Here is a 25651-nt window from a genome sequence, read left to right on the forward strand (position 1 = left end):
CTTCATTAATACGTGTTCTTAATGATGGTCACTTCTTAATTTTGTTTCAGCTGGCACATCACATCCTCATGGCACCTTTGCAAAAGACATCTGAAATTGTATTGACTTTTATTGGGTACTGAAAGTATGAGCGAACGTGGCTGACAATCTTGAAATTTTGTTTCAGAGGCCAGTCTGCGCAATGCAGCTGTGAACGACGCAGATGAAACAGGTTAGTTTAAGCTAGCTTTATAGTTTTTATAAAGAATACGTGGTATCTAAAGTGTTGTTTGTACTGTATAGCCCATCCACCAGTGCCAGACGCCATCCCGGAGAGGTATGTTTCACCCAACTACGTTGTGGCGTAAATTTTTCACTTAGCATTACTTTGTGCGTTATGCTTATGTAAACATATTTTACTGATTCCATAGAAGCCAGCCTTACTTTCCTATGATCTCTTATATCCACTCCTAGAGTTCCAGAAGCAGGTCCTGCTGAACATGCAAGTTCAACCCCATACGATAGAACAAGTATAGGACCGGCTTGACAAGCTGTCAGCAGTGCGCCTTCACGACAGATGTGAGCCAATGCCTGTCTTGGTGTCAGAGCCATTCCTGGAATGGGAAGAGTTCGAGAAATTTGATGGTGGCATCAAGGCAGCCAAAGAGCAACTGGTAAGGCCCCGTTGTGTGCACTTAAATTAAAGATTTGTTCTTTCGAACCAAATGGTTTGATGTTAATACTTGCAAACTTGCTCTCCTTCACTATATTGTAGGATCGAAAGGTGTTCAGTGTTTGATGTCTGAAAATTGGAAATATTTCCGCATTGACAGTTAGGAAGTTGCAGAATACACGGTTGTACACCTCATATACAGCCACAAATAATGCCAATTTTGTTGAAGGAAACTTGAAGTTCGGTCTGAAGTATCAAGTCGTACAGGACGGTATGCTTGTCTTTTGAAGATTCATGCTAAATTTTCAATTTGTTTTCTTATGGCAGCTAAATTTCGGAGATAAAGTATTTTTGATAAGGTGTGTAAGGTTTTTGATTACGATTGTGTAATATGTATTTTCACGTTTACTCTGGGGCCACAGTCTCGCCGCGGTGGCTCAGTGCTTACGGCGCTCGTCTGCTGGCCTGAAAGAGGCGGGTTAGATCCCGGTCGCGGCTGCTGAATTTTGATGGAGACAAAATTCTGGAGGCCCGTGTGCTGTGCGATGTCAGTGCACGGTAAAGAACCCCAGGCGGACAAAATTTGCGGAGCCCTTCACTACGGCGTCCCTTATGACCTGAGTTGTTTTGGGACGTAAACTCCAATAAACCAACCAAACTCTGGGGCCACAAAAATATGAGCCCTCTCATGCAGGAGTTTTGTAATGTGCACATAACCGTTCCTTGCTGATTAGATGTTTGCTATGAGTTTTGCAAGTGTACTTCTGCATTGAAGTTGCAGGATACGACCACAACTGTTGACTCAGTCTGATTTCACCAGCTATAGTTTCTTGATGAACTTGCCATTTGGGATCTACTCCTGAACAAATGGCACATTCGCAGTGGAGGTTCGCGAATAGCCATTGGAGCCACAAGGGGCATAGAAGAAGCGTCACACTCTCCATACTTTGAAAAAAGAACACACAAACTCGAAATAAATAAAAATATCTTCTTAATTTAATGGCTAAATAACAGACAACATTAGCAAGTTCATAGGGTAATTTTTATTGACCAGTAAAAACGACAGCTTCGCAGAACGTCCGGGGGTCCGATTTAAACAAACCGCCGCTGTTCTCGCTGTGCGCCCCTTAGCGCACTTTGCCACAATCGAGACCAAAAAGTGCCGTATAAATGCTTCAACGATACTAACTTTGAAAAAGACAAAGGCGGTATCCGATACACGGCTGCTTCACCGGCGGAAAGTGAATGCGTTTGAAGCGAAACGCACATCAGTGTCTCTAGGTTTTGCCGAAATGTGAAGTATTTGAACAGCTTTTTCCGAAAAAGGTTTCCAATAACATAGCACCTACTCCAACAATCGCCTCGTTTCACTCATCTTCACTTTTTTTAATGGATTCATGGAGGAAGATAGGAGCAAACCCCTTTGAAACGTGGTTTTGGCAGTTGCCGCCATGCTTTTTTTCCCTTTATTTTTGTTTACTGGTGTTGTAAATTGGTAATAAAATTCGCCTTTTCTTTATTGTGTTTTCATAAACTGCTACTCTTATGTCACCTCTCTGCTTCTGAGCCACCTGCCGTCCAATCGGTTTTTGCTAACTTCTGTCGCAGATATATTTACATCACCTACTAGGGAAACTGATCATTCCTCCAACATTCTCGATCTCATTCTCACTTCCCACCCTGATAAAGTTTCTACGCCACTTCATTTACCCGGACTTAGTGACCACTCCATTATACTAAGCACATTTTCATTCCAAGTCCCAAGCCTGAAAAAAACCAAGAAAACACTTACATTATACGACAAAGGTAACTACGCTGCTATGAAGTCAGAACTAGCCGGTTTTGGGGCGGGGTTCGTCCACGACTTTGCAAGCCGAAACTTGCAAGTACTTTGCAAGTAGAAACTAACTGGTCTCTTTTCATACACAAAATGCATCAACTAATAGATAAGCACATCCCTACTATCAAGATCACAGAAAAATCATCGTCACCGTGGTGTAACAACGATCTGAAGCGCCTTAATAACAAGAAGAAAAGGCTTTTCCGTATAGCCAGACGTATGAACACTGACTGCCCATGGAAAAAGTACCATTGTGCTGAAAAAACATTCCAATCTCTAGTAAACCGGACTAAACGTTCCTTTTTTTCATCAGTATTACCTTCTATGCTTCGCACTAATCCTAACAAGTTTTGGAAATCCATTAATCCTTCACGCAACACACCTATTACACCTATTACTTTACATGATGAGGACCATAATCTCATTCCTGAACGAACAGGACGGCGAATTACCGCACTTCCCTGTCTTCGATAATCCAGCTATGCCACACATTTTGTTCGATAGCAATGGTATTAGGAAATTAATTGAATCATTGAAAGTGTCATCGTCATCTGGCATTGATGGCTTGAACTCTAAAGTGCTAAAAAATACTAAAAACCTGGTTAGTGTCATTTTGTGCCATCTTTTTCAACAGTCATTATCATCAGGCGTGCTTCCGCAAGACTGGAAAATCGGTAAGATCGTTCCAGTCCCCAAGAAAGGTTAATCGTTTTCGTATAAAAACTACCGCCCTATTTCTCTTACGAGCATCTGTTCAAAACTAATGGAACATGTTATTTATTCTCACATCGTTAAATTTTTAGTTTCGGTCAAGTTTTTTCATCCTAACCAACACGGCTTCCTAAAAGGACTTTCCTGTGACACCCAACTAGCCCTTTTTATTAATGATCTTAGTTCTCATCTTGACTTAAACATTCCCGTTGACACGCTCTTCCTTGACTTTGAAAAAGCTTTCGATAAGGTACCCCACAAAAGATAACTACTAAAACTTTCACGTCTTAACCTTAGCCACTTGGTGTTAAAATGGCTACAAACTTTTTTGACCAAGAAAGAGAAATTTGTCTACGCTAACAAATCATCGTCACCTCTTTCCCCCGTTACTTCAGGTGTACCACAAGGCACAGTGCTTGGACCCTTGCTTTTTCTAATCTACATTAACGATCTTCCCTCTAACGTCAACTCCAACATCCGATTATTTGAGGACGATTGTGTAATCTACGGCCCTATTACCAGCAGAACTGACTCTGACACCCTCCAAACTGATCTAACCCAAATCGAAACTTGGTGCAAGCATTGGCTAATGTCCCTTAATATTACTAAAACATGTATGATTTCTTTTCATCGCAGGCAATCCCATATTCCCTCAAAATATGTTCTTTTCGGTTCTGAAGTATCATCTGCTCTTTCCTGTAAGTATCTTGGCATCACCTTAACTCATACCCTAACATGGTCTTCGCATATCACGAACATCGCTAACGACGTTAACCGCACTCTTGGCTTCCTACGTCTAAATCTTCGTTTTGCTACCCCTTCTATCAAATTATTAGCTTATAAAACATTCGTCCGACCTAAACTAGAATTCGCAACAGCAGTATGGAATCCTCATCAATCTAACCTTTCTATAATCCTTGAAAAAGTTCAAAACCGCGCTATCCGTTTTATTTATTGTGACTACTCTTACAATACTAGCGTGTCCTCTTTAAAATCCAGAGCATCCTTGCCTTGAAACTAGAAGAAAAATATCTCGACTATGCCTATTCCACAAGTTATATCATTCGCCTTTAGGATCATCTATCATATCAACACCTAATCGTCCTTCTAGCCGCAACAACCACATCAAGACCGTATACCCACCCGCTGCAAGAACTACATCTCATTTCCGTTCTTTTTTTGTCATATCATCTCGGGACTGGAACGATCTGCCGCCGGAAGCCGTACTCATCGTCACCTGCATCGACTTCAAGAAAAAGATTGAGGCCATCCTTATGTAATCAGTAATCTTTATGTATCCTGTAATCTTTATGTACTTTGTAATCTTTATATAATCTGCATGTAATCCGCCCATCCCTCATGTAATGCCCCACAACCGGGGCCTTTGAGGTAATAAATAAATAAATAAATAAATTATGTCTAAACCCTAGGCCCAAGGAAGAGTGACTCTGTCTGCATCGACATCCGTATGAATGCCATCACATTTGAGAATGAGGTGTTGAATTGCTTCTACAGATTCACCACACACAGCACATGCGTTGCTGCCCTTAGCGCCATTTGTCGGATTACAAGCTCACTACTCACCCAGTGATCACTGAAGTTTGGCGTGTGGCAGCGGCGCATCCACATGGCCCTCGAAAATTGAGATGGCCATTCACGCACGGGGTATTGAGATTGTCCGTGAGACCGCGGGACAATTTCGAGCCAGCCTCCTAAAAGGGAAAAAAGCCCTTCTAGACCGTGGCGAACTCCCAACACATATGGAGATGGAGATGTGAGTTGCATAAGTTCTCTGTCTCTTCGGCTGGGCTCGGTTGGCATGAGCCTGTAAAGCAAGCCAAAGGCTGGCTGAGACTGGGTTCCTAAGAACATGCGTGAGCCCTCACACAAAGCGACCCTATTAAAATAGAGCTAATCTGTGCTCCCTAAAGGGTGTACGGCGCCTCGGGGCTGGCGGTAATTGGTGTGGTGAGGCGCGGCCCCAACCAGAACATTAACAGTTTCGTTGGAGGGCTGGATTGACTGGTGTGCTGTTGTCGGCGATCGACCGGAGGGTTGGCTACCTGGCCACAATCGCAGGCTGTGGCTGGGGCTGTGGAGTATTAGGTTTGCTCCCAGGACGGCTAACACTGGGAGGGGTAGCGTCCTCCTGTAACCTACCGGGGTCTGATGGCACTGGCGATAAAGGCCCTAGGCGTAACACTGGGAGTAGTTACGCACTCCTGTAATCCAGTCAATAAGAGGCGATGCTAATGATGGTCCTGGGAAGGGATTGTGGTGATCCTATTCTCGGACTCAAAGCGAGAGAGTTCATACGCCGCGGCACACTAGAGAGAGGCTGCTGCGGCTAAGTCTCCAGCAGAATCGCTGCAGGGGAATGCCCGCTGACTAAAGTCATCAGGGGTAGGGGCATCCCTGCGTAACCCGAGCGCAAAGATCTCTCGGGAGCACTGCTTGGGTCTGTCCTCGTTCCCGCTCCGGGAAACCTGGGCCATCTTTGGGAAACGCTGAGGCCTTCGGGCGTCTCAGTAGGCTAAGAGAACGAGGGCAAAGCGAAAGCAGAACTGGCGCTTGCGTCCCTTGAGAGTCTGTGAGTAGTATAGTTGTGGGACCGTTACAGGTGTGGGATGAAGCCCACACTCGCACTGTATGGTACGTTGGCGGTAGGTCCTGGCTTGGTGCACCAGGGCCGGCGTCAAATCCAAGACGCTTAATAAAAGTTGGTAGAATCGGGCTCTCGCTTGCAGTGCGGCGCGAAGAGATTACCCGAAGTCGAAGGCGCCTCGGCATCTGGCAGGGGTGCACATCACAGAGGTGCGCCACGGGGAGTAGCGACCCCGCCTTCCCGAAGCTCGTGGATTGGACCCATACACGGCCAACAGGGTGGCTGTAGTTGATAGGTCCGCCACGCGCGATGGGAGGGCTTTCGAGCCCGAGGATGACCAAACCTAAATTGATACAAGAGCAGTCTCTGGTGTGGTGGTCCGCCAAGCACTTTGTGCAAGAGACTTGCACTTGGGAAGTGGCCTGGCCCTGGCCTTGTCTGTGTATGGCCGGGGGAAAACTCTTTGGCAGGCCGAAAACTTCTTCGGAGTTCCATGGACTGCCGCCTCCTCGTGGCGGACCCCGGGAAACGCGAAAGCGGCTAAGAGCAGTCCACAGTGGCGCACCACCGACTGTCTAATTGAGCGTGTGTTCACAACCTCAGGCTTGTGTAATAAGTCTTCTGGGGCGAAAATATGCTACTGTTGAAACTCTCCTGGCCTGCGGCAAGCAGCCGAAGAGGACCCGACGCCTCAGCGCAGCAGCGCATCTCACCGATTATTTCTTAGGTTCACTGCTACCTTGAGCAAGTTCATTTCTAGTTCTTTGCTCAAAATTGCAGTAGAGGCTTCGGCCTAAACGATATATTAGATCTCAAGGGCAGCTGGTTCCCCTAGACCTTTGTCTAGAAAACTTTTACTGCTGACATTTCTTCCTTACTTGGTGTGTTGGGTTGAGCTGTACCCGGAGCATTGCTCTCAAACAGTAGGGTTCGTTGGGTTGATCTGTACCCTGAGCAGTGCTCGAACAGCCTTTCTGGTGTGTCGGGCTGCACTGTGCCCTGAGTTATCTCTTAAACAGTAGGGGCGCTGTTCGTCAGCACAGTACGTCTTTCTTACTTGGTGTCTCGGGTTGTGTGGAACCCTCACCGGTGAACTCTCAAAGAGCCTTTCTGGTGTCAGTTCTTTGGTTTCTGTTCTCTTTTGGTATCGGGCTGCACTGTGCCCTGAGTTTACTCTTAAACAGTTGGGACACTGAGCATCTGCACAGTATCTACTTTTTTTGGCGGGTTGGGTTGAGCTGTACCACGGCCGCTCAATGCAAAGCGCAAAGCGAGGTGCGGCCAGCCACGTCGCGCCACCGACAATGGGCGAGCGCGTCCTTTCGGAGTTTACAGTCACGACCGCTGTTTTCGGTGATGGCGCCACTGTTCGGGGACAAGTTTCCCCCGTCTTCCCGGCCTCCTCAAGCGCTGAAGAGCGCCTTGCTTCGTCGTGTCCGAGCATGTGTGCCTCATGCTGCTTGTGTTTGCAATGCTTTCTCTGGACGTTTTCGTGTGCGCGTGAATGACCACTTTTGCCTCGTCTCTGCAATGCTGAATTTGGAACTTTTTGTGTTTGACTCGTGTCTGCCGCATACGCTTTAGGCTGTTTGTGCACGTGTGTGTGGCAGTCAGTGCCGTGTATGGGGCGCGATGCCGCGCAACTGCTGTGTGCCACTCTGCGCCACAAACGCAAGAAAGGACCCCACCGAGAAGTATCACGAGTTCCCCTGCGCGCCACAACGTCGAGAAGCGTGGCTAAAAAATATATCTCGCCAAGAACCTTCAGGGAAAGGAAGCAAATGGGAGCCAAGCGACGGGTACGTCTCTGGTACGTTCGCTCCATTTTAGAGAGAATGACTACAAAAAGAACACTAATGTGAGGCTTCTGCTTCCAACTGCAGTCTCGACCGTGTTTGAAAAATATCCTCAATACATGCAAAAGGAGAATGTAGACCCAAGAAAACACCAGCGAAGGAACTATACTGATAGCACAGTGGTTGGAGTAGGTCATGAGAGTGGCAACTCAGGAGAAAGCGCCAACGTGAGTGAAAGTCTTGTGCACTATTCCAGCGACGAGGTAGAAGCGCTCCATCCAGTGGCTGCCATAGAACCGTGCGGTTCTCCGGTTGATCAGGCCTGCCAAACTTCATTGGACTTTGTACATGTGTTGCAAGAGGCGACGAAAGCGGAGAACCGGCTGAAAAGAAAGGCTGCTCGTCAAGGCAACCAGATACAAAAATTACAAACTGACCTCGACGACACAAAAGAGCGCCTCCAAGTCTACATAGACAACAAAGAAATTCAGGCCTTTCTACAGGTGTTGAAAGAGGCAGAAAAAGGAAACAAAGCTGCTGTTTTTATCCGCAACCAAGTCGCTAGTTTCAGTAAGAAAAAGCCTTCCTACAATGAAGAAATACTGCGGGAATGTATTTTATGGAAAGCGAGCTCTAACAAAGGGTATGAACACGTTCGAAGCAGAGGCCTTTGAAGCTCCCATGTCGTGCTACGCTCCAGAATTACATAGGACATTCAACCGGGGAAGTTGGAGTGACTTCATTGATAAGAGAGCGGCTGCGTGTGGAGCACGAAGGGCTAGGTGTGGAGCAGGAAGCATACTGTTCGCTCGTTGTCGATGAGATGTGTATACCTCAGAAAGTTGTGTAGGACCGACAGGTGGACAAGATATTTGGTCTTGTTGACATGGGCCCCGAGGATCAAGCAAGTACAGCCCCTCGGGTGGCAAACCGCTTGTTGTGTTTTCTTTTACGAGGACTATCGACAGCCTACGTCATACCGGTTGGATGTTTCTTCACACGGTGCCTCAAGAACGACAAGCTCGCCACAATAACAATGGAAGTCATGAAGGCAGTCGAAGATGTGGGTTTTCGCGTACTAAGAATCCTCACCGACAACCACCAAACAAACGTAGCTCTTTTCAAAGCCCTCTCAGATGATGGCTCGCTTGCGCATGCCCTGCCTCACTCTCTGTGGACAGGCCACCCACTGTTCTTGTCATTTGACCCTAATCACCTTGTAAAGAATCTTCGCACTAACCTTCTTGAGCGACAAATGACAGATGGCGATTCACTCATCCAAGGTGGTTTCTACTTAAAGAAGCTCTTTGAAATTCAGTCACAGCTGCTGGTTAAGCCAGTCAGGTTCCTTACCCGTGCACACGTTGAACCCAACAACTTGGAAAAAATGAAAGTGTGCAGGGCCACTCAAATATTTTCTGAGCCAACAATAGCAACACTCCAGTTTCTTCAGGAGAACCCAAACTGTCATCCTGATGCAGGCCAATTCAAGGACAGCTCGGCCACAATCAGTTTTATGAGGATGATTGCGAAATGGTATGCCCTTCATCATATCGGTGCAGTGAAGGTACGGAGGGGAAAGCATGAGGAACCGTTCTTCGTCACAGATGATGAAAGACTCTCCTGGCTGGAACTAGATTTCATTTGTTACCTTGAAGATCTCCAAATGAATGGCGGCCGATCGAAGCGAATGACCAAAGAGACCTACGAAGCGACGCTTCTCACAATAAGGTCAACAGTGGCACTGATTGAATATCTCCTTGACCACATAAAGTAGGTAACTTTTCTTCGGCTCTACTTTTCGTCATTTATCAATGTGTTATAGAAGTAATTTTATTAATTGCAGCTTTCGCTACGTCTTGACACGCGGCCTAAACAGCGACCTTGTGGAATCGCTGTTTAGCTGCCTTCGACAGTTTAATGGCGGCAACGACAGGGTGGATGCCAGGACTGCAGTTTTTACAGCGGAGAAACTGCTAAAGGTATTGTTAAAAATTTTTAAATATCTAAAATATATTTGACTCTTCTCACTTTCTTTTTCAGGTTGGTATCCTTCAAGCTGCAAAAAGTGGCAATGCACCCACTTCTTTTGAAATGAAGGCACCTCTGAGGCTGGAAATTCCGGATGCCGAAACATTTGCCCTGTCAGCTGCCGTTGAATTTGCTACCAGGGAATTGTCCAGTGAGCTCGGATTCTTCACGCTAAGCTCCGAGACAGACCTTGAGGTAGCACCAGTTCCTTTTCTGGCTGGCTGCGTTGCGAGAGCATGCAACGAAAAGGTATGAGCAGTTTTCTCTACGTGGACCCAAACCGTGTAATTTGCCTAGTTTTAGTGGTTTTGGTAGAAAACCTGTGCATTATGCTTCGTGTAGCATAACTGTTTATATTTACTCTGATGATATTTTGAGCCGGAGCATTTTTTATCGCTGCTAAGTTGTTGCTTTATGGGATTTTGGCACTGGTTTTCAGGTGACATGCGAGTCATGCAAGACCCTGCTGCAGGCACCAGAGCTGACCGGACCAGCTTACGGGCTAATCAAAAACATGGACAGTGGAGGCTTGATGTACCCTAAAATGGAAGCGGTCAAAATTTGCCAACTCACGTGCATCTTTGTTAACCGAGTAATGAAGCTTCCAGAGGTCAGGCGAAGCCGTAAGCTGTGCAAGATCTTGATGTCAGTACTGCTTCCACACTTTACACGGTGCCCGCAACTCATCTGTGAAAACAACGACCGTGCCCACACTGAGGAGCTTTGCAAGATATGTTTAAGCAAGTTGCTGCGACCTCTGATAACTTACTGGGCTGGGAAAGTTAATTCTAGAGTGGAGCGACTTTTGAGGTTTCTCACAAACCTCTCTCAAGGAAGGTTCTCCGTCTGTAAATGGTTCCTTCCTTTTTTTTATGTGACCTTGCAATAAAAGTGTCAAGCTGCTGGTTGAAGTACTTTCCGGTTTTCTCGGCTGCAGTTGCGCTTAGAAATAGTCCATAACTTCAGCTATTATGATTTTTTTTGCTCTAACTTGCAGTAACTTACATAGATGGGCTCTGTGTAGCGCTGTGTGTGTCCATCTCGTTCACCGTCCTTATACGCTACAACTGGAAGTATACATGGGTTCGCGAGAAGTGAATAAAAGCAGATTAAAAGCTTCAGGCGCATTAACGCAGCAGAGCCGCTCGCCCGGTTGTCCATCGTACAAGCAGCTTTCATGGATAAAGATCAGGCATCAAGTAGAAGGCAGATTCCCACCTGTTGCGGTGATTTGTGACATAATCGGCGCTTTCAATGACGACTTTAAAATGCAGTCCGTAATGAGGAACTAGAAAAGGCACTGTTACCGCCCTCAAATAGTCAGCACCGGGCATACCGACGTAGCTTTCGCGGCGGTTCCCTGCGAGCTGTTGTCCCCGAGCAGTGGCGCTGCGGCGGGCGCGCCTGGAACTAGGCCCAAGACGCCGTTTCTGTGCGACGTGGCGGGCCGCACCTCGCTTTGCGCTTTGCATCGAGCGGCCGTGGCTGTACCCTGAGGAGTGCTCTTAAGCAGTAGCGTTTAGGTTGGAATCAATAACTACCGCCACTGTCCTGTTATGTGAGCTTCCTGTATACGGAGCCGCGTCCGTGTATACCGTTGTGGATTTTGTAGCTAGATTTTGTTGTACTATCGGGCCGGAATGAAGCGCGAACACGGGAACGCGTGGCCTGTGGCAAATTTTGGTACAGCGCGCGCCGTCTAGCAGCGTCCGCGATAAGCTGCTGACGTGTGCACTGGGTTGGTGGCTTCTTCCCTATGCAGCCTTTGCTCGACTTGCCGAGTTTGGCAATCCCCGTCTAGCACCGGCATGGCCCCAGCCACATCGCTTTGAATCCGACGTCATGACTCCGGTCCCGGCTAGCAGGATGACGATGTGGTTTTTGCTCCTCCTAACTACCGCGTTACTTCTCAGTGCAACGATGAAGCTTGACTGCCCAATGAGGTCGGTTATGATCGTGCAAGCGATATCTGCTTCGGCAGGATGTCGAAGGCTCAGGTCAATCTTTCTTGTGTGTATGCGTAAAAAAAAATGCGACAATTTTAGTTAAACGTTCTGAAATGTCGCAGAAGCTATGACGGATGCCGTTGTAGAGGGCTAATTTTAATTTAGACCACTTAGGTTTCTTTAAAGTGCGCTTACATCGCACAGCGTACGGGCGGTTTTGTATCTCGTCTTAATTGATATACGACCGTCGCCACCTGGATCGAGCCCGCCACATTGGAATTAAAAGCCACTTGCCAAAGCCACTGAGGTGCCGTAAAAAAAAGTTTCCCTATTTGATTTAGTTTTTATTGACTCTTAATTAATTCACTCTTTTATTCACAGCACAACTGAAATTGCACGAGCAAGTGAATTGCACAAATATTGCACAAATGAAGTTTTACTGAAATGTATGTGATGCAAAAATTAAACATAGACATCACGCCGAAGCGGCCGTCACTAGCACGTTCATGACAGAGGTCATCCGGCAGGCTAATGGCCGAGAGATCGCGCTGAGAGATAACGCAGTCATAAAAAAAAAAGAGAAAACCGCAACGTCATCCCGCTCGCCCAGATCGTGGACTGGCGAGTGTCGGTATCGAGGCAACACGGCTAGCGCCATGCTGGAGCTAGACGGGGATTGCCAAACCGCGGCAAGCCGAGCGAAGGCTGCACTTCTAGGCACAATAGCTGCACACAGGGCGGCTGGGGAAGAAGCCACCAACCCAGTGCACACGTCAGCAGCTTATCGCGGACGCTGCTAGACGGCGCGCGCTGTACCAAAATTAGCCACAGGCCACGCGTTCCCGTGTTCGCGTTTCATTCCGGCCCGATAGTACATACCTCGCCCGGGCTGCCCTACGGGCCGCATGCAAGTTGGGGTCCATGTTCCGGGGAAGGGAGCGATCCTTTAGCGTCTGGCGAATTGCGTCCGGTATGCTCGCAGTATGATTCTCGAATTCCGCAGTTCCGCCTAGCCCAAGTCGCCTAAGGAGCGAGCGCCCCGTAGGAGTCTGCTGGAGCCTAGCTAACTGCGTGACCAGTTGGGCTTCTTTGATCTCTTCGAAGGTGTTGTGAATTCCAAGAGCCAGTAATTTTTCGTTGGAGGTGTTCATTGGTAGATGCAGGGCTGTCTTGTAAGCTTTGCGGAGTATGGTATCTGCACTGTCCACTTCTTTGTTGAGGTTGTAGTACGGGAGGGCGTAACCCACGCGACTGACCACCAGGCTCTGAACCAGGCGCAGGGTATCCCCCTCTCGCATGCCGCTCCGCTTCTGCGACACGCGCGTGATCATTCTGGCGACCTGAGTGGTCGATTGCTTGAGAAGGCCGAGCGTATGGCCGCATCGCTGGTTGCTCTGCAGCCACATTCCCAAGACTCGTATCTTGTCTCGTTCGGGAATTAGCTGTCCTTCGAGGGAGACATTGAGGGACCCTACCTTGTGTTTCCCTTTGTGGACTCGCAGGAGTTCGGATTTTTCGGTGGAGCCGGCGACGCCTCATGAACTGACATATTCTTCCACGCAGGTAGCCGCTGTTTGCAGTCGTTCTTCTTTCTGGCCGAGCTACCCAGTGCTAACCCAGACCGTGACGTCGTCAGCGTATATTGCGTGCTGTATGCCTTCGATCATCTCGAGTTTTCTCGCGAGGCCGATCATGGCCACGTTGAAAAGTAGTGGCGAGATGACGAACCCTTGAGGTGTGCCTTTGTTGGGGGTCGAAAATTTAGCGCTGCGAAGGTCTCCGAGCCCAACCGTTGCAGTGCGGTTGGAGAGAAAGGCCTTCACGTAGCTGTGAATCTTTTCGCCGCAGTGGAGGTTGTCGAGTCCTTCCATTACAGCCGTGTGGCTAACGTTGTCAAAGGCTCCTTTGATGTCGAGGGCCATAACCACGTTCTCGCCTACGCTCGGGACGTTGGTGAGGACTTCCTCTGAGTTGTAAGAGGATGTCCTGGGTGGAGAGGTGGGCTCGGAAGCCGAACATACTGTGGGGGTACAGGTCTTCTTCTTCCATGTAGCTTTGGAGCCTCCGAGTAACGACTCGCTCGTAGAGCTTGCCTAGGCAGGAGGGGAGTGAGATAAGTCGGAGATTTTCGATCTGGAGTTTCTTACCCGGTTAGGGGATCATTACGACCTCTGCATGCTTCCACTCTTCAGGAACCGTTCCTGCGGCCCAGTGCCAGTTGAGGAAGGTGGTCAGTTGGTCGACCGCCTCGTCGCAGAGGTTGCGTATGAGTGCGTTCTGGATCTTGTCTGCTCCCGCCGCAGTGTTGCGCGTGCATGCCTTTATGGCAGCGAACACTTCTTCCCTGGTGATCGGCCTGTCTAAGTGGGTGTTCGGTTTCCCCAGGTATGGTTTCGCGTATGCCGCAGGCAAGGTCGTGCCGTAGCATTTATCTTTGGCCTTATCTAGCAGTTCCTCTTCCGTACCCTCGAAGGTGTGGATGAGTCTGCGGATAGCTTTCCCGCTTTCGGCCCTGGTTTGGGTAGGGTCGAGGAGGGTCTTGAGTATACGCCACGTTTTGGCCGTGCTGAGGGTGCCCTCCCCAGCGAACTACTGAACTGCTGCCAGCTCTGCCTGGCCAGTTGGGTCGCGTACTCCTCCGCTATCTTGGTGACTTCTGCGATCTTGAGCTTGAGCTTCCTGTTAAAGCGGTGCTTCTTTCAGCGCTTGGTGAGTCTTTGACGTGCCTCCCACAGCCTGATGAGCCGAGGGTCCGCCTCTGGCGTTTGCTCGGTGCGATCCACTTCCTGAGTGTACCGCTTCTGGATGTCTTTAAGTTGTTGACACCAATCCCCTATGGAAGTAATCCCCCTTCCAGGTCTGCGCAAGCCTTGCAGAAAGCCGGCTAGTTGGTGATCTTGGCCGTGCCGAGCTTGCGCTTGATGTTGGTGGCTGCTATCGTGGTCTTCAGGATATAGTGGTCACTGCCTAGATTCTCCAGCAGATTCTCCCACATTGCGTGCTTCACTCCCCTGACAAACGTTAAGTCCGGACACGTATCCGGGCAGATCGAAGTGCCAAGGCGCTTGGGTTGAAGTTCGTCTGTTAAGAGGGTACATTGGATCGCTTCCGCCGGATCCTCAACCTGTATACCTTTCTGATTATTAGTGGGGTATCCCCATTGCTGTCCGCGAGCGTTGAAGTCGCCTACAAGCAACAACGAGTTGCTTTTCGCAAGTTTTCTGGCCTCTAGAAAGAGAGTATGAAAATTCGCGTCCCGCTGGCGAGGCGGGCTATAGAGGTTTACGAGAAAGACACCCTTTTCCTTACGCTTCTTTTTGGGAATAATTTCCGTCACTAAGTGTTCAATTTTGGTGTTGGGAATTGGGTCATGGGCTATGGCTACCAACGTTTTGCTGACCAAGGTTGCCGTGCGTCCGCTATCGTAGCACGTATATCCCCTGAGTGACGGTGTCGTGTTAGTTTCCTGTAAAGCTATTATATCGGGTGTGGAGCCTTGCGTATGTAAAAACTGCATTAGGAGTCCCTGCTTTTGGCGGTACCCCCTGCAGTTCCATTGCCAGATTTCTAGTGGAGTTTGTTTAGCCATGGTTTTGGGCATTGTTCTGATTGGAGCCTTCAGTTCCGAAACGGCGCTCGTGTATGAGCCTGTCTCGGGCCTGGTTTGTTATTCGTTGCGTATTTTGACTTTTGGCCCCCGACCCCGGCGGCCGAAGTGCAACGATCTCCAACCCCCTTAGAAGTGAGCCCCGAGGAATTAAGAGCTTTCATGCAGCATATGGAGGATTTCATGATTCGCACCGAAGGACAGTTCCGCCAAACTAATGCAAGATTAGATGCCATGCAGGTCCAACTCAACCTGTCAGAACAGAACGTCACATTACTACAGCAAAAATTTGCGTTGCAGGACCAGTTTCCGCAACCACGTCAAATAAAAGACGCTTAATAAAAGTTGGTAGAATCGGGCTCTTGCTTGCAGTACGGCACGAATTGATTAACCGAAGTCGAGGGCGCCTCGGCGTCTGGCAGGGGTGCACATCACAGAGGGGCACCACGGGGAGTAGCGACCCCACCTTTCCGAAGCTCGTGGGTTGGACCCACACACGACCAACGGGGTGGCAGTAGTTGAACGGTCCGCCACGCTCGATGGGAGGGCTTTCGAGCCCGAGGATGACCAAATATAAATTGGTACAAGAGCAGTCTCTGGTGTGGGGGTCCACCGAGCACTCTGTGCAAGAGATTTGCACTTAGGAAGTGGCCAGGCCCTGGCCTAGTCTGTGTATGGCCGGGGGAAAACTCTTTGGCAGGCCGAAAACTTCTTCGGAGTTCCATGGACTGCCGCCTCCTCGTGGCGGACCCCGGGAAACGCGAAAGCGGCTAAGAGCAGTCCACAGTGGCGCACCACCGACTGTCTAATTGAGCGTGTGTTCACAACCTCAGGCTTGTGTAATAAGTCTTCTGGGGCGAAAATATGCTACTGTTGAAACTCTCCGGGCCTCCGGCAGGCAGCCGAACAGGACCCGACCCCTCAGTGCAACAGCGCATCTCACCGATTATTTCTTAGGTTCACTGCTACCTTGAGCAAGTTCAGTTGCAGTTCTTTGCTCTAATTTGCAGTAGAAGCTTCGGCCTAAACAATATATTAGACCTCAAGGGCAGCTGGTTCCCTTAGACCTTTGTCTAGAAAACTTTTACTGGTGACATTTCTTCTTTACTTGGTGTGTTGGGTTGAGCTGTGCCCTGAGCAGTGCTCTCAAACAGTTGGGTTCATTGGGTTGAGCTGTACCCTGAGCAGTTTACCCTGTACCCTGAGTTTAGGCTTCGGCCTAAACGATATATTAGATCTCAAGGGCAGCTGGTTCCCCTAGACCTTTGTCTAGAAAACGTTTACTGGTGACATTTCTTTCTTCGTGTGTTGGGTTGAGCTGTACCCTGAGCATTGCTCTCAAACAGTAGGGTTCGTTGGGTTGTGGTGTACCCTGAGCGGGGAACTTTCAAAGAGCCTTTCTGGTGTCAGTTCTTTGCTTTCTGTTCTGTTTTGCTATCGGGCTGCACTGTGCCCTTAAACAGTTGGGACACTGAGCATCTGCACAGTGTCTACTTTTTTTTGGCGTGTTCGGTTGAGCTGTACCCTGAGGAGAGCTCTTAAGCAGTAGCGTTGTGCGCAACTGTGCATCTTATTGATTCAGCCACCTGGGACTTAGACTCTAAGTGGTCCTTCCTAAAGTGTCGGGTGTCACTGTACCCTGAGCTCCTCTCCTAAACAGTAGAGGCATTGCCAATGATTATAATAGACCTTTGCTTGCCTCAGCAGTTTTTGACGCATTTTTCTGCGTATTCCAGCTATCGCATTCGTCGTGGTCCCATCGGGTTTTCAGTTTCGAAAACCACGCCCTCTGATTTGCGGAGGAAGGGCAGCTTGAGCTGCTAAGGGTTCGCTCGCCCATAAATTGGTCGAAGGAGCGCCCCACTTCGATGGGAAGGGGCTTTGCCTGTGGACTGTTTCGGGTTCGTCGCGTCGCGTGACCGACGGGTCGAAAGCGGCGTCCCCGAGAAAGTGGTGCAGAGGGTTCGCCCTATTGGACTTGTGCTGGCTCGTAACTGGAGCCTCCTCTTTGAGTTGAGATTCGTGGCTGAGCTGGTGGCGGCTCTCCGTTCTTTCGCGAGCATCGGGGGGGGGAGGCAGTCCTTTGTTTTGCGCGGGTGCCCGCCCAGGCAGACGCGGTTTTTCGACCTGCTGTGTTCATAGTGCCCAGTGTTAATAGTGCTTAGTGCTCATAGTGCTTATAGTGTATTCTGCAAAGGCCGACATTGTCCAGCTCTGTGTGTTTAGCTGGTTGCTATGGCCCGCACTTGGGCAGAAATTGGTTATTTGGTTTTCGGGTGTGGGTAGTACCCAAGCAATTTCCGATTTAGACTGGTGGCTTCAGCTGGTTGTTTGCACAGGGGCCTTTTTTGGTGTTTGGTATAGAGGACTGTACTGGTGCTTTTTGACTGTTGGGTGGTTAATTAGTTGCATTGAATTATTTGAATTTTTTCCTTTTCTTTCTTTTTTTTCTTTTTCATTAAGTGCTGGTGACCACTGGGTGGTGTATTAGTGCTTTTTTTCTCATTCCCTACATTAGGCTTAGTGGCTTCAATGATCATTGGCTGATAGCCTATTAGGGCTGGTGACCACTAGGTGGTGTATTAGCGCTTTTTTTTCTTTTTTTTTCTCTTCCTCTTACTTTCTGCATTAGGCTTAGTGGTTTGAATGGTCACTGAGTGATAGACTATTAGTGCTGGTGTGTTGTATGGGTGATTGTCATGACCACCACAAAGTCATGGCAACCTATGCACGGGATTTTGTTATAGGTCAGAGAGGTGTGTGTAGGGATGTGGCTCATGTATGCCATATTTACGACACAAGGATCACATCACGGATGAAACTTGAGGCCTATTACTTCACCCACAACATTCAACTACTGTGGCACTGCGTTTTTTGTGGCAAATATTGGAAGACTTCACAGCAGGCCTCATCGCACTGCTGAATGCCCCGTGAGGATTAAGCCTAGGGGCCCCACCAGATGGGCACTACCATTGGCTCTGATCACTCTAGCTCTGGTACAGATGGAGGGGCTTCAGTATCCAATACTTCAGTAGCCCCTCTCCATCCTGGTTCGCAGTTCCAGACTGAGTGTCCTGATACAGCCGCGTCGGACACAAGGCCTACATATGGTTCAGCACCTGATTCATTGGGTACAGATTCCCCTACACTCATTGCTCCAGTATGCGGCATTAGTCCTTCTTTGCCAGCATCCTCAAGTGTTCCTGTGCACGTTATCTCTAATGTAAGTCAGCCAGTTCTTACAAGCCACGCCTCTCTAGTTCAAGGCGAGCCCACCTCCAGCCAAGGCCTGTTTACTCCATTGAATTAAGTGTATCCAGAACAACACAGTTGTCTTCCAACTGCATCGCTCGGTCTATTGAGGCCAGCACTGGACCCGGCCGTCGCCAGTATGTTCCCACAACAAGAGGATGCTGGTAAGATCAAGAAATGCGGAATTTGGCCAGACTGGAGAATTTGTATCGCGACACCCACCCTCTGCTGCCGAATCTTTCCCAAAAATTTCGTACTTCGACCGAAGACGCAATTGATTATATTCGCCGATCCAGCAAGTATAAAGCGGTACTTCAAGCGTTGCTGAACACTCTTACTAAAGAGTCCTTGAAGGTCCAATCAAGGATGTTACCTGATGCTGGACACGAGGGGGCATGCTATTCGCATTGTCGTTGGACCTCATCGGATCTGGCGGCATTGGCGAATGTAGAAGTGGCTTTAGGGCCGACAAGAACAATAAAATGACCTCTACAAAGTCTTTAAGACTCGGACAGTGCAGGGAATTGCGAATGCACGTCATACAGAGGCATACAAAACGGCCTTAGAACTCGCTCCACAAGTTTCGGTGCAACCACCTGTGTTGCAACCCTTCTGGAACTCTTCTATGCAGACCTCTTTGCAGTAAGGCTTCGAGGATACCCTGGACGCTCTGAAATCCATGGGCTTAGATAACGCGCCACTTGCTACAGCACTTTGTACAGGTCCTGTGGGAGTGACCGACATCAACTACATCCTAGATTACTTTAAGGTGTGTCGACGTCCTCCCAAAAGTAAAACCACGGATAATCAGGGAGCTGAGACTCCTACAGAGTCACTCTCTAGGAGGCAGCGTCGCGCTGCACGGTATCGTGAGCACCAGCGCTTATATAAACTAGGTCCCTCGGTACTAGCGGACGCCTTGCTGTTGGAGGGTCGCCCTCCTAGCTGCACTCTCTACACGAGGAATTGGATCCAATTTTTAGCAGTGACTCTGACCCAGTACCATCTGGAATTTCGTCAGAACTACAGGCTGACTTGAATGAAGCCCTATTTGTGGCTTATAAGGTAGCCACAGCCCTACGGCTTTTCCCTAGCAAATCTGCTCCTGGCCCGGATGGCGTCTCGGTGACTGAACTGAGAAAGGTATCAGCCGAAGTGCTCGTGCTCATTTTTAATAACTGGTACGCTTTTGGTTTGGTTCCTCATGAATGCAAGGTTTCACGAACAGTGTTCATTCCGAAATGTGCGAAACCAGCTTCACTGGGTGAATACCGGCCAATCACAATATCTCCTGTTTTGTAGAGACTGTTCGCGAAAATGGTACTTGCAAGATTATCGGCAGGGAACAAGTTCCACAAGTTCCAGGCTGGTTTTTCAGACGACAAATCTACGTCCTCGAATTCGCTCATTTTGCAAGCGCTCATGAGAACCATGAAAAAACGTCACCGCCCACTATTTGCCATTAGCGTGGACATCTAAAAGACATTCTACTCAGGGTCGCACCATGCCTTGCTTGTGGCCTTGAAGGGAAGAAATGTCCCACCGCGATTCATATCGCTAATACGAGACATGTACATGTTTGGGACCACTACATTTTGGTCTGATGGTATGACTGATAACATCAGAGTCCCTCTTCGGAGAGGAATAAAGCAAGGAGATCCGTTATCTCCGTTCTTTTTCAACTGCGTTCTGGATCCCCTGCTACAGCAGTTGAATGCCTTGGGGCTAGGGGTGCACCTGCGAGGTGCATCTTTGAGTGCCTCAGCATTTTCGGACGACACGGTTTTAGTATCAGACACGTTTGAAGGCCTCCAGCCTTAGTTTCGTAAGTCTGAGTCGTACCTTAAAAATGCTGGGTTGCGCCTCAGCCCCAGTAAATCGAAATACTTTGGTTCACGCTACGACCGTAGTGCCATAGCCTGCAGGTACGAGCTGCCACCCGTTTCCCTCCGTTGTGTGCAGGTGCAATCGGTTGCTGAAGAGACGCCAATAAAATATCTGGGCCTTGTAATTCACCTCACAAAGCTACCAGAGGTGCAAACTGCTAAGGCGCGCTCCCTTCTGTGCCTCATAGGTACCGCTAGCCTGAATCCATTCCAGAAACTGCACTGCTTCCGGCAGCTGGTGGTCCCAGCATTTCTTTACACTGCGTCCAAAACACTGAATGTCCGGAACGAATCCGGTCGCCTCAATAAGTTGTTAGGAGGAGTAGTGAAGAGAGCTCTGCATCTACCACACAGTTTCCCAAACACCCACCCGTGGTTGCCATCAAGGTGTGCAGGACATGGGCTCCTGCAGCTTCAGCGGGTTGCTCAGGCAGTCCAACTGAAGGCACTAGGACGTGTCATTTGCCTATGTGACAACTTTGTTGATATTCTTTTTGAGTACGTCCTGCAAGCGTCTTTTAACCAAATTTCCCAGCAATTTGGTGTGCCAGAGGGGGTGACCTCCCACAAAGAACTTATTTTGGCCATTAAGAAAGGTTCCGTTAGATGGTGGAAGAAACTGGAGGCGAAATACTCCAACAAAGATCTTTTTGCCTTAAAGATGAATTCTCAGCCAATTCATGGCTCTCCTACAACTCAAATCTGATGAAACACGCGGACAGCATTAAGGCTCTGCGACTACGCACCAATCTGTATCCCACCTGAACAGTGCCAAACAAACACTCCGCAAATCCGGAAGACCGCCTATGCCGGCGATGTGGCCGCGCTCCTAAAACAGCGTATCACATTCTCCAGGAGTGCAAGTCTATCTCTTTGCCACGCACTGAGCGCCACAACTTTGTTGCGAAGGACGTCGCCAGGTTGATTCTCGAAAAGGACCCTACTGGGGTCATTGAACGTGAGAAGACGTTTGCAGCCCCGAGTGGCTCACGTCTACACCCGGATATGATCAATAGGAAGGGCGGGGTTGTACATGTCGATTTTGCTGTGACATGGGACACAAATGTGGGTATTTTGAAAAGCATGTGCGCCTACAAGGCAGCAAAGTACGAGCAACTCCGCCCGCCCTCACTTCCCAGGTGAAACAGTGAAGTTCTGGGAGATGGCCTTTGGGGCAAGGTCATTGCTCTGCAGGGAGACCGCCAGGGTTGGCGATGTTCATGGTCTCACAAAGGCCGACCTTGGATGGCTCTCCGCCTGAACCTTAGTTGGGAGCATCATCATGCTTAGCCGCTTCGCGCAGCTGGTAAAGTGAAGGCCTTGCCCCTCACACCTATTGCGACTTTTAGTACTGACACCTCTTGACTTTTAGCACCTTTTAGTATTTTTAGTGGTTTTAGGCCAGTAATCTCCTTTTTAGACCCCTGTTTTTATTTTTTGGGGCGATTACTTGGCCAGCTTTTAGGTTGGTTTCAGATTTCGTGGTTTAGTTCTGTTCTTAGTTGAATTTTAGTCTCCTACTAGTCATGCACTGCTCTAGTTTTTTTCAAGGCATTTCTCCCAAGGCCCCAACACTCAACGTTTGTACACAAATATCTTCTATCGACCGCGGCAATACACTTTGCGTGACTTGCCGCGCCGTCAAGTGAATTCGTGGCCAAGTACGGCGAGGCTCTATGCTTCTGCAGCTTGGCAACGGCAAGCCACGATAACTAACACTACCGTGGGGGCCCTCCTAACTCCGCTGTGGCGGGGAAATTTCAGTTCTTACCAGAAAACAAAAAGTTTAGATTTTGGACAAACCTTAGCTCAACTCGCTAAGTTTTCTGGCCAGCAGTTTGCTGAGCATTGCCCTTGATGTAAATGTCTAAAGAAAGGTTCTCATTGAATCCTGCTTTGCTCCTGTTCTTAATGACATATTGATGGCTTGTCACGACAGGTGCCCTGGAGCCAGGCTCAGTGACAAGACCATCGTTAATGTTATGTGATGTGTTGGTGACAGTTAAGTTCTTTACCACACGAGCAACGGCTGGCAAACTGCTTTTCAGATTTTGGAAATGTTGTGCTCATAACTTATTGACAGAATTGACCGCAGAGATTCCTGCTAACAGCACGTTTTTGTTTTCAGATCAGGAACTTTTGTTTTGTGAACGCGAAATGTGTTGGCCCTATGAGCAACAGTCATGGAAGAGCTTCTTGTCCCTCCAACGGGCGCACTCAAAATCAGTCATGCAAAAGATAGTAAGAGTGTGCATAGACACCGTTTTGTTGACGTCATGTGTACATTTAGTGCACATCAGTTTTTTCGCCCAAGTGAAGAGGCCAAGAACCGCAGCTATTTCGTTAATAATGTCGTCAACTGTAGGGGTATATTTCCAGATAGTTTGTAACGAAGCACTTCCCCGTAAACACTGACGAGACACCCAAGCAAAACACTTCTTGCATTCAGTGTGCACACAATTTTGTGCAGTCTGATCAAGATTGCTAGCACGGTGGGCGTGCTTTCTTCAGCTTGGTACAAGTTGTAAGGCCTGAGCAAAAGAAAGAAAGCAAAGCTGCAGGAAGAAACACCAGAGGTATATTGATTGCCACGGCAGTGCCGCTCACAGGATGTCATGTGGCAAATCTTACACTTTTAGCTACCTTTCAGTTTTTTTACTGTGCTTATTTTGCATTTGTTCCTTTATATGTTCACTAAGCGTGCAGCACCAAGCCATTTCGGTGTTAATAGGTGCAGTCGTTTGTCTTCTCCTCTGACCAGTTTCATACCACTACATCCTGCCTTTTTGCTGCAGAGGAAGCAATCAGCTCGAGACAGCCCTCTTCTTGTGTTTCTGTTTCCTAGCTGTGTTCCTTGTTTCTCCATGCTGCCTTTTTGCCATGAAGTCGTCGTTTATTTGTGCTTATCGGGGACAGCAGTGTTTGGAAGCTTGTGTGACTTTTAGAAAGTGGCATATATGTGTTTTAGCGGTAACCGAGCAATTTAAACCCCTAACTTACGGTTGGACACGCAAGGGGCCTAAGTTCGAAACTCACTGCAAGTTAGAATTTATTTGGGTTGATTTTACTTTCGCGAGTTCTGTGAAGATGTGGCCAGATGGACCGATATAATTTCGTAGACACTGCGAGGGAAAGGTGTAGATGGTAACTGGATTCGTGCATTTAAGTCGCAGAATAAGCTGTGGCACCGCTAGTGTTGCCAACAACGATTCCTTAACGAAGTTAGTTTTTCAAAAGTAACCCTAAACGCTCTTAACACCGACTCGATTCTTATGGCACACTGTTCTAGTTCTTATGCAGTTTTTGGTGCACATTTACCAGATTTTTTTTGCAACAGTTACCGGAGAAAAGATTACGTGCTTGAGCCTAGCACTTTCATAGTTATTCTACTGCTCTAATTTTGTTGTTAAACAAGTAACTAACTACCCCATGTTTTAGTGTGCATGCCCCTGTGCAAAGACACTTAAAATCTCGACGTTCTGCATTGTGCCATCGGTTTAGTGAACTATTGACTCGGTGGCAATTTAGCCCACCTCTGTAGCAGCTGTTAAATGGCCATTTGCATTTTTTACTCCTTTCGAGGAGCTTGGAAATGTGCAGATAGCATGAGTGTAAAGTAGGCTTCCGACAAATCATTACTGCTTTCGAATATACATAAACTACTAATTCTATCACATAATGATTATCAGAGAAAGTGTATACAACATATTGTAGCTGATAGACTAAAATATCGTGGGACATTCTATGTATTGCTATTGCAAGCACTTGCTAGTGACCATTGTGTACAAAACAGGTGGCTGTTTTTTAGACAAATAACAAGAGGAGGAAGGTTTTGCTTTGAAATTGTGAAGTCTTAAAGCCAAATTATGGCAAGCATTCGGTTTCATTGCATTCTCACGTACTGAAATCTGCATTAGTTCGAACATTACATAAACAATTTTGGCGGACTAGAAGACGATGAACTGTGCAGTGGTACGGGCGGGAGCTCTCGCGCCAGGCCGTCAGCGCCATTAAAATCATGCCATCACCATCCTTCATGTACCATCTTCATCGGCTTGCCATCTTGTAACAGCATGTTTTTATCAACGTGCGCAGGACTACATTCCGGGCCTGAATGGTTGCAGCCTTTTCAGTTCTCGGTGAATTTAGACAAGACTAGGTGAAGGGCTTGTGGTCAACACCACTGACTGATACTTTTTCATTGGTTGATGGCTAGCACTAATGGAAATGCAGGTTATTTTGGCCTGTGATATTTCAAATTGCCCTGCTTTAAAACTGTGTCACAGAGTTGACACATAACCATGTTTTGTTACTCACTGGAGGCTGCATTAGTTTCAGCTGGTAAAAGTAGCTTGGCCACATCCCGCGATACCATTTTCTGCGCTGGTTTTTGTATGAGGACCAATATGCTTGTATGCATATCATCATGCGGCTAAAGCCCGTGCGCTAGATGTATATTGTATTTATTATAAGCATACTTGCTAGCACATATTATTCGAGTATGCAAGTAGCTGGCTTTGTTTGAAACTGTTCCGGAGCTCTATTGACTGCCCATTTTCAATACGCCTGAACTAGACCGAGTTCTCAAAGTGTGACTTATTTGTCGGCTAATGCTGCTAACTGTAGAATCCTATTGCATGCTGGTAATGAGGTCTCAAATCAGTTACGAGATGTATGCAGATCTATGCGTGCTGCCATATATGCAAAAGATGACTTGCTTAAAGTTTGCTGCACAGCATTGTTCAAGGAAGAGCAAGCAAGATACGGTATTAAAAGTTACGCTCATAAGATTGAAAATGGATACACTCTGTGTGAGAGAGTCGGAAAACCGCATAATAAATTTGTCTTGCAGTGGCACACCACATGAGCAGCAATATACTCGCACGTTCTTGCTGAAGAAATGCGAAGCATTTTTTCCCACTCATTCTGGCCTTAGTTTTAATGTGGGTTAATTAATTTTGTGCTCACAATATCAGAACACAAGCATGAGGCAGAAGAGCTGTCTTGTTTGTAATTAACATATCCTGGCACATGTCTGTGGCAGAACATCAGTAACCAGCCTGGCGAAGTGCATCCTGTACCACTCCATTCGTTATTGAAATGTTAATGTTGGAGGTTGTGCTATTCTGGTGCTAATATGTCTGCATCCGCAAGATTGTTTTCAAGCTTTGTTTTATACCTGTTTTCAAGGTTCACCTTCCTGAGGTATACTGCGTTCAGAAAGTGGGCCCACCTGTTTGAAGAGGCGCACACATGATGCCTGCAACAGTCTGAGGCATCAAAAGCATCTGCAACAAATGCTTCCTTCACTGAGAGGGGAGCTTT

General features: G+C 48.0%; 1 protein-coding gene across 1 annotated transcript; it reads left to right on the forward strand.

The window, feature by feature from the left end:
- The first annotated feature begins 9161 nt into the window (after positions 1-9161).
- LOC149356776 (uncharacterized) lies at positions 9162-22289 on the forward strand. Its single transcript, XM_089576431.1, has 6 exons — positions 9162-9377; positions 9451-9586; positions 9648-9884; positions 10075-10307; positions 13084-13144; positions 22266-22289. Exons 1-6 carry the CDS (start codon positions 9271-9273, stop codon positions 22287-22289), a joined length of 798 nt encoding a protein of 265 aa, XP_089432557.1. The 5' UTR covers positions 9162-9270.
- The last annotated feature ends 3362 nt before the right edge of the window (positions 22290-25651 follow it).

The sequence above is a fragment of the Amblyomma mixtum genome, chromosome 3, assembly GCF_055824585.1.
Source record: "Amblyomma mixtum isolate Tamu chromosome 3, ASM5582458v1, whole genome shotgun sequence".
NCBI lineage: Eukaryota > Metazoa > Arthropoda > Arachnida > Ixodida > Ixodidae > Amblyomma > Amblyomma mixtum.

Excerpts from the sequence above, each read along its gene's own strand:
- LOC149356776 (XM_089576431.1), top strand. The coding sequence starts at position 9,271 with ATGAATGGCGGCCGATCGAAGCGAATGACCAAAGAGACCTACGAAGCG. Across the intron at positions 9,378-9,450 it reads TATCTCCTTGACCACATAAA|CTTTCGCTACGTCTTGACAC; the intron begins GTAGGTAACTTT and ends TATTAATTGCAG. Across the intron at positions 9,587-9,647 it reads CAGCGGAGAAACTGCTAAAG|GTTGGTATCCTTCAAGCTGC; the intron begins GTATTGTTAAAA and ends TTTCTTTTTCAG.